The 14,727-nt window shown below is 41.4% G+C and overlaps 1 protein-coding gene across 1 annotated transcript in view; it reads right to left on the minus strand.

Annotated features, from left to right (window-relative positions):
• Window positions 1-14,727, minus strand: part of nbas (NBAS subunit of NRZ tethering complex) — a 164,929-nt gene that overhangs the window by 125,874 nt on the left and 24,328 nt on the right. The window contains exons 15-21 of the mRNA XM_040125994.1: window positions 13,495-13,620; window positions 13,001-13,152; window positions 12,694-12,831; window positions 6,607-6,685; window positions 4,072-4,176; window positions 3,357-3,493; window positions 99-185 (exon numbers count right to left, since the gene is read on the minus strand). Of these exons, the coding sequence (XP_039981928.1) occupies window positions 99-185; window positions 3,357-3,493; window positions 4,072-4,176; window positions 6,607-6,685; window positions 12,694-12,831; window positions 13,001-13,152; window positions 13,495-13,620 (824 nt within the window). The remainder of the gene's footprint in view (window positions 1-98; window positions 186-3,356; window positions 3,494-4,071; window positions 4,177-6,606; window positions 6,686-12,693; window positions 12,832-13,000; window positions 13,153-13,494; window positions 13,621-14,727) is intronic.

Below are 14,727 nucleotides of genomic sequence, written 5' to 3' on the forward strand. Positions count from 1 at the left end.
ATGATATATCTTATTATTGTCAAAGCTTGGTTTATTATACAACTTTGTGTGCTTTATAATGCATTGTGTTTATGTGGAGGGTGATGTTAACTGTTTACCTGCACTCCTCTACCTCGCACCAGTCCGTCTCTCTGTGTCTCTGCTCGTCCCATGGAATCAACACCAACTCACCTCTGTCATCCAGACTGGGAAAGGAAAAGATAAAGGCAGAAAGAGACAGAGAATGAAGGGAAAAAAAGAGAAAGAGGCAAAGGCAGAATGAGATAAAGAAGAGGAGAGGAGGAGAGAGATACAAAATTGGAAGAAGAAGGGTCAGTTTTAGGGAAAAGCATACAAAAGTGCAAATATAACAAACAAAAAAAACCCCACCCATATCAGAGCAAAGACCAATGACCAGGTGTCAAAAAAATAAACTGCACCACATCACACCTACCCATCCGCCTATAATGGCACCTGATAAATCAGTTACTGTCTCCAACTAAACATGGTCATAAACTACAGGAAAACTCTGGTGAGAGGCAGCAACATACAGGAAATGGAAACAGCGGAGCATAATTAGGGAAGACACGGGTTGTGGGGGAAAAAAAACAAAAGTGGAACAATAAACAAGTCAAGGAACTTTCAAAGAGTCTAAGTCATGCCTCGGTTGTAAATAGCGAGGACTTTAATTTTCTAAACGCCATGTTGGTACTGAGCTTTACTTTTTCCTGGTCCCCTAGGGTGTGACAGGTCTGAGGAAGATAAATAGGGAACACACAAGAAAAGAAACCAAAGTGAAGAATGACTCTGCAACCTCGCATGTCTGTGCTGACACGACTCAGACACTTCGACACACACACGCATGCACACAGAAATGTATGAATGCATGCACGCTTACTGAGACACCGGGGTGAACAGAAGCTGTTTTATCTCTTATTCTAGGATTAATACATTTCTTCTTGTTATCTATTTGTCTGTAGACAGAAAAATATGTACTGTGGTTGTAAAACTCTAGGAGATAGTGCAGGCTACAAATCATCTATAGCTTTGGTGCAGTTAAAGGTTGAGTGCACACACGCTGCAGCAGTTTTTTTTTAACACGGCCATAAATTCGATCCAATCACAAAATACATAAGAAGTGTCCAAGTAGCTGAATGTGATTTATGTCAGGACACAAAAGTAGGGGGATTTTTACCAACACTCCAGCACAAGTTCATCCATTAAGATTGGAATTTTAACACTGGGATGACAGAGATCAAGACGTCTCACTGCTTCTTCCAAAAACACCCGCAGAAAGTGAATCTCTTTCATTCTCTTTTTTTCGGTAGTTCCCCAACTCCCTGGTCCTCTTTCCTCATTAAAGACAGCCAGGTTAAAGGGTGGAGAGTAAATAGTCGTGTGAGCACTGGGGATATCGATGGGAGGAATGAATTATTCCACGCCAGCTCTCGTAATCTATCTATACAGTTGAGGCTGGGAAGCTGGGTAGCAGGAAAATGGAGATTCAAAGCAAACCTAGACTGGCATGTGAGCTTATTTCTATTTCCACTGGGCTGACCCTTTCAAGCTACAGGCAAAGTTTTCAACAAAACACAACTATTCTGCATTCATCCACACATCTAGAGGTCCCCTCATAGACCTGATCAATATTACAGGAGAATATTTTCCCCCTTTCCAGTGAAGCAAGACTTTAGTATATAGCAAGTGAGCTCCAAACAGATGGCTTGAGCCGGCTCCGTCTGCTGCAGTGTAGGAACAAGTGCTGTTGGAGCAGCAGTTGGTGCTCACAGGCTGGGGAAAATAGGAAACTGTCCCACAGCGGCATAGCCATGATGGATGCGCACTGCAGAGCCACAGCCACCTGACCTCCATACAAACTCAGACATGGCTAATAAAAGGGAGCACTAGTACAGTGTGTGTGTGTCCGTGTGTGTGTGTGTCCGCGTGTGTCCGCGTGTGTCCGCGTGTGCTTACGCGCGTGTGTGTATGTGTGGAAAGCATAAGAACAATTGTTTCTATATGTTATGTGTGTTTTGACTCGAGAGGCCTCTGACCTTGTACACGTTTTTATTTGGACAAATGTAGATGTGGTATTTGAATACATTCAATATTCGCAGAGAGAATATAGGCATGGTGGAGGTAGGGGAAAAGGCGAGGGGGAAATGAAGAGTCTGTCATCTCTATTAGTGAACCATAAGGGGTGAGGAATTATTTCTTCCCCTCCAAAACACTCCTCTATCATCCCCTTCTCAAACACCCTCTCCCAAACTCCCTTCCCTTCAGTGTTGTTTCATTCCCAAGACAGAAATGTACTGTAGGGCGAAAACAAGAACAAAAACCACAGCTGCAATCGCTGCAGCTAGTATTGTATCATTTTAAGGTGTTCAAAATTTATATGTCTCTTTCCTTTTATTTCATTGCTGTGTGTGCCAGTGTCAGCCCTTAAGCTGTGGCTCTGTGTGCCCACTTGTATAATGTAAGAGCAAGCTTGTATGTGTATGTGTGTGCTTTTCAACAATGGAAAGAATGGATTCCTGCTATGTGAAGTTGGAAACAAAGAAATGTGATTCTAGAGTCGGATGATTTTAATTTGTGTATGTAGTGAAGAGTTGTGCATGCCAGACTTGTGCATGCCGGAGAGGTCTAAATGTTGATTTTCAGATGTCAGAAAGGGCGCATGTCCCTGTGGTAATGCATGTATTTTTACACTACTGTTTTTTTTGTATGTTCACAATGTCAACTGATGTACGAAGAGAATTAAAAAATAGATGGGAGTATAAAACGACAAGCTACTAGCCTTTCAGTTAGGCTACATGTTTAAATTTTTGTTTTTTACCCTTTTTAGACTGCATGGGATTAATTTACAGAAAAATAATTATTTTCAAGTACTTTTCAAGTGCTTTCACATTCAGTATCAATGTGTCCACATCAGTATATCTACCGTTTTTTGGTTTTTTTTTTTGTTCCATAATGTGGTCCAAATCACAATGTTGAGGACATCAGAATAGACAAGAACAAAATTTGGAATTCAAATAATATAAACTCTCACCCTCTTGTCAGTTTCTGTAAAAACACACAATTTGAATTAAATTTTCTTGACATGTTCTCTTTCCTTTCACAGGATAACTGAATTGAGATATCTTGTTGAAACTGCACCCTCTATAACAGAAGGTAGCATTTTACAATTGGTTTTAGGTGTAGGTTGGTTACTGGACTCTTGTACCATCCACACGATCCATGTTGTGCTTCAACCTTCACTGCTCAATTCTCATTGAAACATTTTAAAATGATAAAGCAAAACATTTCGGTCCTTATTTTTAGGTAGAATTGTAACTAATCTACATCTTTATGACTGTGCGTATTTGTGAGTGTCTCACCAGGCCTCAGGCAGCAGGATGGTGTACTCGTGTGGAGAGGTGGTTTCTGGGAAATTGCAAAGGATAGCTAGCCGATGCTGGAGGAGATCTGCTCCATGGTATGTGAGGAGAATGTCCAGAGCCTGCACATTACTCTCCTGTAGACAAACAAACGTGTGATCCAACAAGCAAAAACTTTTACTGAATTGATTTTAAATTGTACACAAAAACTGCACATTATATGCTTACATTAAAAAAAGAAATAGCAGAAAGTTGATTACAATCTAAATGTCATTATTTGACACAAAGCAGTGACTTCTAATGCAATACACTGGGAGAAAATAGGTCCAGGACCATTTTGTAGGACATACAGAGAAATACACTCAGTTGTCATAATTTTGTCCACCCCATTTGTATCAATGAGGATAGGCTAAGTAAAAGAAACGCCTCTCTGTGTACCACAATACAGTTCATCAGCAACACAATCTAAGGCATCCAAAAGGATCATACAGTTGAATCAACACTTTTCTAAAATAGTTTCAACAAAAACTGAATTCATGAAGGTAGCATTTATTGAAGAACTGTGGTATTACACTGCATTAGTTTTAGCTAAATGTACCTAATAAACTGCCAAGTGTATATCATATTAGTGCCAAATGTTGCAGACAGCTAAAATGAACACATTAAGTGAGATAATTGGGGGGAGATTTTGGAAGAAGTAAGAGTCTGATGTTACCCTTGCATAGTTTCTTGCTGACAAAACGATATTTTGACTGCGGAACTTTTTGAAGAACTCGGCGTCGTATTTCTGCTCCGCTGCATGAGGACCGCCCAGTATCTCCTGGAGAGGGTGAGCAAGAGAGAGGGGAAGAGAGGGGGACGAGAGGGATAGAGGAAGATGGAATACACCTGTGGTTCATAAAAGGAAGGTTGTGAAGCAGAGGGTTATCTTTCCAGTGAAAATGGGATGAGCGGAGAGAAAGTCAAACTAAAGTTGAGAGGAAAAGTGCGAGTCGAAGATGTGACTGCAAATAAATGCACTAAGGCAAGGTCAACAGAGATGCTATTTCACTTTGTAGCATACAGCATACAGCTGCCTTGTCCTTTTAGTTGTACCTATGTCCTGGCCTTTGGTTTAGAGGGATTAATGTGTGTCTGTGTGCACAAAATCTCTACACCAGAGTTTGAGAGTGTGTCTTTGTGTAGAGGTGTGTGTGTGAGGCTGTGTGTGCCTGATGGATAGCCTTTGAACGGGCCATATGCAGACAGAGCCAGCCCAAGTCGGGATGATAAAAACCCTAATATCATATTCATAGACAGCCAGGGAAAATGGATTGGGGCGAAAGGAATCTGACAAGTGCTGCAGTTACCATGACAATGTCCGAATAAAAAGAGAGACGTCATTCTGTCTGAGTTGAATATCTAGCAGTGTGAAATCTCATCTCCCCTCTGTAAAGGAGGAGAAAGTATGGCCCCATTCATCTGTGATTTATTGTGGATGAGAGGTGCGTGCATGTTAACACTATTCATCGTTAATCTAAAATCCAGAACGTTAAGTAGTTGCCGGTGTGATACTTCCACTTTGAGCAGGTATCTATCTAGCCTCCACAGACACTCATATAGCGTAAGCCTATTAGTACTATCGTAGAACCATATTTTCTTATGTCAAAACAGCTGAGAGACATTCAGTCAGCAGATTATCAAACCAATCATTCTTTTATTGTATTCACATACTTAAATTGCCTCTCATGTATATATCAACTTTTCAGTTTTTCTAAAGAGATTAGTAGGGTTAAGAGAAAGTATCAGTAAAAGGCAGATGAGGAAAGCCTCTGTGCTTTGCTTGACTGGATATGAAAGGACAAAGCATTAAGTTACCAATGGGTAAAAATATGAGCAATAAAGAATGCTCAACAAAAACATGAAATAAACTCACGTAAACAGGTAAATGAACACATAATATGATCCTGTAGTGACCCTCAAACTTAGCATAATTTTAACAGTAGTTAATAGTACTGCAAACACATTCTCCTTCCTATGAGGTCTCACAGAAGCAAGCCTAAATCTCCTGAGCTCCGTTTTCATAATGAGACATTAGTCTGGAAAACATCCATTCAGACTCCACTGAGCCCGCTGGCTACATGCTGGACCAATCAACACATTATGAGAAGTAGTTTCAATAATGATGACAAAGAAGAACTGTATTTTTTTTTTTTTTTTTTGGGAGGCTTTCTTTTTCTGATTTTCATCTCAACACAGACAGACAATCAGATACAAAGGTAGCACTGTATTCTGCATTTGCAATGTGCACCGTATTGGGTTCACACCTCTGACTGGTACAAGGCTGATCCAATCAATTACTTTTGCTCTATACCCACTGAAACCTGCCAGGCCATGATAAGTGAATAGAAATTTTGTGGGCTGACTACCCTCTGCGGGGTAGATATATAGATATAGCCATCTGTGCTTTTCAGCTGTGTTTTTCAGTCGTCCATCTCACTTACATTATGCCTGATGGAATGGATATGCTTTCGCTTTAATCAACATAGCTGTATACAAATTCCGCATAACAGCTCATGTTTCACACGTGCTTTACATGCGTAACCATGACCCAAGATCTGTCTAATTTCTTCCATTTTACACATGTAACTAGAGTGTAGTTTTGGCTTAACGGTTCCAGAATAGACATTGATGGAGGACTAAAACTGCTGCTGACTGGCTGCAGTGTAGACAGGGTGTTGAAGAAATTTCTGAAATATTAGTGGACCCATCATGTCAGTGACTCACAAGTGACTCTAGCAGACATTTGCACTTGCCAATTGATTCAGATTTGTTATTAAATCTACAGCTGAAATAATAAATCAATTATCTATTAGTTGTTCCAAAGAAAATTCTCTTTCTCCAGTTCCTCAAATGTGAATATTTTCTGGTTTTCTTGGTATTTCAGGATAAAAAACTGAATATACTGGGTTTTGAACCGTTGGTCAGCCAGAACAAGACATTTTAAGACATCACCTTGGATGCTGGGCATAATTTTTACTATTTGCTTACATTTTATAGACTGACAATTAATAGATTAACCGAGAAAATAAAGTGCAAACTCATTGATAAAAAAAGAAAAAAATCATCTCTACTTGTAGCCCCAATTAAATATATTTAACTGTGGAAAATCTGGATATCTCAATATGTCTTCAGGTTATGTAATAATTCTGTGAATGATTTCCATGGGTTGATCTAAAGTACCAGAATAACGATGAGAGGTTGTTGTTACCTCATATGTGGCCAGCCGGTCCAGGTAGGAGAGTAATTTCAGTCGGCTTCGACATAGCTCCCTCTGCTCCAGAGTCAGCCTAAGCAAGTACATAGACACACGTACACAAATCAGAAGCATGCCTTTCCAAGCACTTCAAACACAACATCACAATTACCATAATGCCTCAACTCAAATTACAAGATCTGAATAGGCTTTTGTTTTGTTTTTTCACAGCCAAGTCAAACTTCAGTCTTAGTCTGTTCACTGCACTAACACACACTCTAGCTTTAAATTAACTGTAAATTGACCCTGTACAATATACCCGCAGGGACCAATATAACAATGCTTGGGACCGGTGACTGCAATACCACATAGTGCCATCTAGACTTAATCATTTTCTAAGGGCAACAAATCAACTCCTTATGACCACAAGGACCCTTCAGTTGTTATGTATGGGATGCTAGTTGTCAATGAGATGAGTGATTGCCCTGTGAGAATCAAATCCATTTTCAATGTCATTTAATCTCGACCATAAATAAATTGGATGACCACAAACACCACGGCACTGGGCTATAGGGGATCTACCTGCAATTCAATAACTCAAGGTATGCCCAAAGGAAAGGACCCACAAGGCTGAAAACTACTGTGAGTGGTCAGGTACACCCCATCAGTTCACACATACTCACAGTAAAATAAAACATTTTTCAAGTCCAGTCCACAAGGAAACCACCTGACCAGGCACAGTGGTGCCCAAATTTCCCTGAAAACTTGGCCTGGATCAACCGCAGTGTGACCACAGGGGAGCTGACCTTTCCACTGCCGTCTTAATCCCTAATCCCTCATTACAGAGTGCGCTATCAGGCTTTATCGGGGTTCCTCAACACAGGCTAACAGAGATTAACACTGGCTGAAAACACTCTCTGGAACATCAAAGAGTGGTGGTTTAGCACTTGCACTGGTGGTAATTATCACTTTGCTCTGCCTCTTCAGAGCAAAGTAAGAAAAGTGGAGATGGAGGAAGCAGAGGGGTAGCAGGGGAGAGATTGAGCAGAGAAGAGATGAGATTTTAGGGAACAATTTTTCCTGTTGTCCTCTAGGGGTTTTGAATAACGGCTCAATCATAAACTCATCTAACATCTCTCCTTCTTGATTTGATTGACTAAAGTTTTGATAAACCTCTTCATTTACTGTATAACTGTTTCTTAGATGAAATATAGAATCTGTAAATGTGCATTTTTAGCACTGTCATTGTGAGGATGTTAGCATGCCATCCTTAGTGTTTAGCTCTAAGTGGCGCTGTGCCTAACAGCCTATCAGAGCGGCTAGTGTGGCTGTTGACTCTTTTTAATCTTTCTATCAATTTTTACAATAGCCCACAGAGCCAAAATTACCATTTAGGGATTTAACACCATCTGCTGATTAAAAGTCTTAAACCCTTTTCCTTTAGCGCATAACATAGAAAGAGTGGCAATGTGGAAATGGCCAACAACAGGTTAGAGGTGGCTAAACGTTCAATTCAGGTCCCCAACTCTTGCTTCTAAATTGCTAATCCTACTGCTGAATTCCACTGAGGTACAGCATAAACAGTGTGTAGTACACCGTTACACATACAAATGGGCAAGCTGGCTGTATAGCAAAAGGGTACCAGAGTGCCTGTGCCTTTTTTAAGGTTTATATTGGTTCCCTGAATTGCCCTTACAATAAACAGTGACTCAAGGGTAAAACGTAGTTAAGAAAGGGCCAGAATGAAGAAAAACCCTGTGACACATCTGAATGGCAGTTGAGGGCTATAAGGTTTATCTGCATGTTCTTGTACATCTTGTATTTCAAAGTGTCAGAACTGCAAGTTATTAGAATCGGAAGGCATCTCTCCTCCATCTCTGTACAAACACCCTGAATATGAATGTACTGGACACAGACTGAAATGGATAAACGGGCCAACAAAGTCATAAACACACACAAAAACACACACAGAAATGTAGTGTGTGATAAAAGCGATTATCACAGTGAGGGACAAAATTGGACTGCATAAACAGACAAAAACTCTTCGGCTCATGCATTCACATGCACATGTTTACCACAGTAAAAGCATACCCAGTTGTCTACACACACACACACACACACACACACACACACACACACACACACACACACACACACACACACACACACACACACACACACACACACACACACACACAGACGCACACACACACAAGACCAATGCTGGAGCAAAAGAGAAAATTAGACTTCTGATTGAGGTCTGAATCTGATCAGATATGAACATAAACACCTTGCAGCACATTGCACACTCTCATCCTCACATTCTTCCCCCCCATGTATCTCTCTCTCTCTCTAACACACACACACACAGACACACAAACAGACACACACACACACACACACACACACACACACACACACACACACACACACACACACACACACACACACACACACACACACACACACACACACACACACACACACACACACACACACACAAAAAACACCTGCAGCACTGCTGTATGCGGAGAGCCAGAGCAGCAGTTATAATGGCCCTTGGCGGATTCTGAATTACACTTTATTATGCACAAACAGCCTGATGAGAAAGTGGCTAAAAGACAGAACTATCTGCATGCAGTCGAAACGACAGACAGCAGTTAAGGTTAAAAAAAAAAGCGATTACCAAGTGCTGAGGAAGTCTGTATTTTATGTGAATGCAGTGCAAGAGTAACACATTGACTATAGGAGTACAGCTGGTAGTAACAAGAGAGGTACATTAACATCCATCATTTTATTGGGTACTTTAAACTAAGGGGGAAATGAACATCTTTTAGTATCTTACACAGGATAGCAAAAGTTTATTGAGTGGGTTTCTTTTAGATTGACTTCCAAAAGTCTTTTTTCCCCAACTTTATTTTAACCTATGGGATAAGAATAATCACACTTTTTTCACTATACTGACTGAGGATAGAAAACAGTCCTGGTTGATCATGTCTTTCAAGCACACACACACAAACACAGACAACCTCAAAGTATGCAGAGGGACAAAAGATGCACTCTACGTGACAGTCAGTAGTTATATACAGTCCTTATCTACAGACAAGAGTATCAGACAAAAAAAAAAAGCACGCACAAGCACAAAGACGTGGTCGGAGCAGCTGTGATCGATACCAAGCCACTTCTGTAATGGTGGTGTTGTTAAAAAGAAATTAAGAGAATTATTATCTGTCTCAGGCCTCGGCTGCAGGCCTCAAGGCAACATGGTTAGTTCTATTAGTGAGGGGCTTTGCTGCACCTAACACACACACACACACACACACGCACACGCGCACACACGCACACACGCACACACGCACACACAATTTGGAGACACGTGTGAGCACGCCCGACAGACACCCTGACTCAAGAGGGGTAATTCACTTAGGATTTAGTGTAATGGTTTCTTTAATGTTTGTAAATTTTTCAATCAATTTTTGATTGAAAAATTATATCTTTTTACTATCCTCCATCTTTTCTTTATCCACCATGGACTACAGGTCTGCGGTAAAGCTAAACAGTTTTATTACACAATGAGCTAAACAGAAACAGAAAATCAAATGGTCAAACGGACAAAAAACTAAACGGGGAACTGTGGGGCCAACGTTACAGAAGATTTATATTACACTGTTTCTGCTCTTCCTCATTCAAATGCAGACTGGAGGCTCACCAGTTGAGTATCTGATGCGAAAAGAACAAAAGAGACAGCACAATCCAGCTACTGAAGCTTGAAATACCTGTAAATGCAACGCGTGCTTGTGTAAACAGAGTATGGATGTGCATTTTAAATGGGCAGCATTCTTTTCAGTATATGCATATTTTCTTGTGTTTATATTTGGTTATTTTAACACGTGTGTAAGGTGTATGAATTTAAGCTTAAGAGTGTTTCATGATACATGGGAATGTGTATTTGCATCTGCACGTGTGTGTGTGTGTGTGTGTGTGTGTGTGTGTGTGTGTGTGTGTGTGAGAGAGAGAGTGTGAGAGAGGGGTGATTAGTGATCACTAAAGGGTTTTTCATTAGTTTTTCCCTGGGCACTCGACAACAAAGGCATAAAATTACCTTCAGCAGATTACCCACTAATCTCCACCAACGCTTTCTCCCTCTCTCCCTCGTCCTCATTAATGTCCCTGCCTTTATGATCCCCGCTCTGGTGTGTGACCTAATCAAACAATCAGTGCTAAATTCTGCAGCTTTCTGTCCCATTTCCTCCTGGTTTCCTTGCCTACACCTTAAAGGTCCCATATTCTAGACTTTTGGTTTTACAATTTTGAGTTTCCATAAGAAGATATATTTCGTTTTAAATACGAATTAACCATCTAAATGTAGTTTTACATCTCTTCTGTCACACTTCTCTCTGGAGCTCTAGCAAGAACAGGGCGTTTTTTGTCAGTCAGCCAATCAGAAGAGAGCCTCAGAGCCTCCCTTCCTGAGTGACGCAAAACCAGGCCAACCACAGGTAACGGATTGTAGCATACTACTGCTTGGTAAAACTCACCAGAAAATGGAAGTGGCAACGGTCACTCAGCGCTGAAATGAGCCGAACAGACTGTCAAATTTGGACTAAAATGCTCTAACTGAATTTGCTGTGGAGTTATATGCTGAAGCCTCGGGTCTGGTTTCTGCGAAACCACCTGGATCATCTGGCACCATCCGGTTGACCGTACGCAGTGTTGCAGCATCCAGGTCCATTGCTGGAGTGGTGGAGCCTGCTGCCCCTGCCTCCAGCTCACTCTCCTCAACTGCTAGACCCTCCAGGTGGACCGGTACAGTGCCAGTGTGCATCAAAGCCAGCCAGGGGACTGTGAGTAGCCACAAAATCCAAGACCATCGGAGACATCAGGGAGGTGGGGTGATTGGGGAGCTGGGACAGCAAAATCTGAGGACTGCATATACGAAATACGCTTTGCCCAGGCAGCAGCTACAGAGACAAAGCCGTCAAGCAGCTTATCCTTTTTTCTGAGCTCTGCATCTAGGCGGTGGATATCTTCCTTTAACTGTGAGTAAGCAAGTTTGCACTCCACGCACACAGCCATAATAATAGCTGGTTTTCAGTCCAATTGCAACTCATAAAACAACACGACTGATAAAGCGGGAAACTTAAAACAGCAAGATAAAAGCAATCTTTGGTAGAAGAATAGCATTAAAAAGATTAAAAGCTGAAAAGATCACTGTAGAGACCGAACAAAACACTAATAAGAGTCCTTAATAGAGATCAATCAAAAAGCAAAATAAAGAATTAAGAGAAACCAAATCCTGCTAGGTTGGACGGTGGGTCCGGGTGGGCCGTACTGGGGGCATTGCTGAGGTCGGTGACTGTTTCGTGGTGACATCACAAAGATACAAAAGTCCAAATGGCTTGTTTTAATTGGTTAGTCTCTGAATACAGGCTGTGTGAATTTCTCCATGAATTGAGCGCTTGATATTGTTACAGTATTTATATAGTACATAGACCTACTCGATAATCAAAAAGTAATGGAAAACTCACTTTCTATTATATGGGACCTTTAAATACCTTCACCACAATCTCCCTTTTCTTTATTTTCAAGTGCAGTGCATTCACTATGTCCAGTTGACACTGGGAATAATAATGACTTAATTTAATCTTTCTATACAGTAACAACCTGCCGACAACTCGCATGGGTCAGCATCAGGTTCCCCTCAGTGGGATTTTTCTTCCCACCCAACAACTGCTACTGAGACTTAGAAGCTGGTATCAGTGTATGATGTTTTACACATAAAAGTTGAATGAAAAATTAAACATACAGCTCCCAAGAGTTTAGCATAAAGAAGTATGATATTGCAAAAAGCTTATATTTAAAATACAGGTTTTGGTAACTTGCACCAGAAAAGCAGATGTTTGCCAACAGAGCCTGGTCCTCCAGCTAAAGATTGGTGCCTGTAATTACTAGTCAGTCCTGGTAATTTTGTTCAAATAAATCTTCTCTTCTCTGTACTTTTAGAACATTGGCAGCATTTCTGCCTGCTGTGACTTCCTGTCTTCATCTGTTGCCTGACTGAATTACCAAGCTGACTAACCAACCATCTGACTGGCTGTGTACCTGCTAAAATCGACCTTGGTTAACAGCTCTTGTCTCTTCCTGTTCTCCCTCTCCTTCTTCATCTCCAGCTCTTCGTCATCTGACAGGATGTCTTCGTAAGGTAGGTCATCAAGGTCAACATCGCCTGGCATGATAAACCTGGGAGAGGGCAATGAAATCACACATAGTTAAAAGTAAATTTGGATAAACAAATGAGGCAGGCAGAATGAGCCTCAGGAAGAAGCTGACAAAAATCAAATGTCATTTATAGAAAATGTATGTGCAAGGATTGCGTTGGTGTGTGTTAATGTCTTCATGCATGCCCTACCTGCCCCCATCCTCTCTGTTTCCTATGGCAATGAGGGCTTCAAGGTCGGTTCCCTTCAGACCGTACTGCAGCAGCTCCTTGGCCGCATCAACATTCTCCGGTACGCGCTCCACACACTCGTGCAGCACCCATGACCGCTTGCGGATCTTGCTCTGGGTGGGATGTAGGGAACAGAAGGAGTAGGAATGAGTTCAGAAGAAATGATGGGATAAAATGAGATACAGAATTAGGAGGGCAGGGTGTGAAAATTTGTTACAAATTGGTAAAAACGATGCGTGAAATAGAGTAAGAGGGTTTGTGCTGCACTTAAGCATGTGCTTCTCCCACTCACCCAAACAACATTTACTGTATATTTCTTACCAGACATCTAATATTCTCTGATAAACTACAAAACTCTGACACAATTCTTCATCTCTCTCTCTCTTCTTAAACATCCCTCTTCCTCCTTTCCTCATATCTTCACATCTATCCCACTTATTTCTTCTATCTCTTACCAGATAATCTTGTATTGAGGCAATGCTGACAGTACTCTTCCTCCATTGTCTCTGGTAGACCAGATCAGAGTCCAGATTATAGGCTTGGGCAAGAGACAGCGCTTCACCATATTCCTCATTATCAATCTGTGAAACAAACAAAAATGCCCATTATAAACAAACCATGAGGACAGGGTGAATATAAAGTATACGCATGTTTTCTTCACACTGTGGAATAGACAGCTCTAAAATAAATGTATACGATCAGAAAAAACAAGCATATGAACATTCATTTGAAGGTGATGCAGACAAGTGTTTGTCAAATGAAAGGAATCAGGAGTCAGAGATTGGGACTTAATATCACACACAGTGCCCATACTACCTGACTAAATTAATAGAAAGACTAAAAGTCCACAGCCACGCTATGATCTGTACTTAGCACAGCAGTGATTTACAATAATGCTAACATCACACTGCTGACATGCTCACAATTACAGTGCTAACTAACATGCTTATTTCGAGCAGGCATTGCCACACACATTGTTACACAATCCGAGTCAACTAAAGATGTGAGTCGCACGATGCGCCAGCATAAACGGTTTACGGCACATAAGGTCCGCCATCTTTGACAGCTACTTAATTTCACAAGTCAGCAAATCATTGCTTATTGACGATGGCCACCGAGGCAGCAGAAGTTGCTTCAAGGTTGCTGTGGTGCAGGAGAGGAGAGCCGTGAGTGGGGTAGTGCTTCCTGAACACAAGCCAGGGCCTGATTAACCCCATCTAGGTCACCTGGGTGAGGGGGCCTGATTGTTAAAAGATCCAAACCATCCAATGACCCCAGGACATATGATGAGCCTCACTCAGTCCTGGGGCTGAGAAAGCTCAACCTAAAGTTGATGACCTAGTGGAGTACCTTACAAGGTTTATAAGAACTGCCCATGGTTACTCCACTGGCTCTGAAGGTTTCTGAAGTTGATCTGGAGGAGTGGCAAGGTAGCTCATCAGTAGAAGTATAAGGAAGGGGTATGGATTCCAAAGGAGGAAGAATTGAAGAACATCAGTCAGTTTAGAACCATTTCACTGCTCACAATTGAAGGACAGATATTCTTCAGCATTGTAGCCAGGCACCTGACAGACTACCCTTTTAAGGAACTCCTACACTGATACCTTGGTCCAGAAAGGAGAGATCCTGAAGGCACCATATCCAAGGAAAGTTCAGGGACTTCATGCTGGACTACTAAAACAGCCTCA

This window comes from Xiphias gladius, chromosome 4 (genome assembly GCF_016859285.1).
Source record: "Xiphias gladius isolate SHS-SW01 ecotype Sanya breed wild chromosome 4, ASM1685928v1, whole genome shotgun sequence".
In the NCBI taxonomy this organism is placed as follows: domain Eukaryota; kingdom Metazoa; phylum Chordata; class Actinopteri; order Istiophoriformes; family Xiphiidae; genus Xiphias; species Xiphias gladius.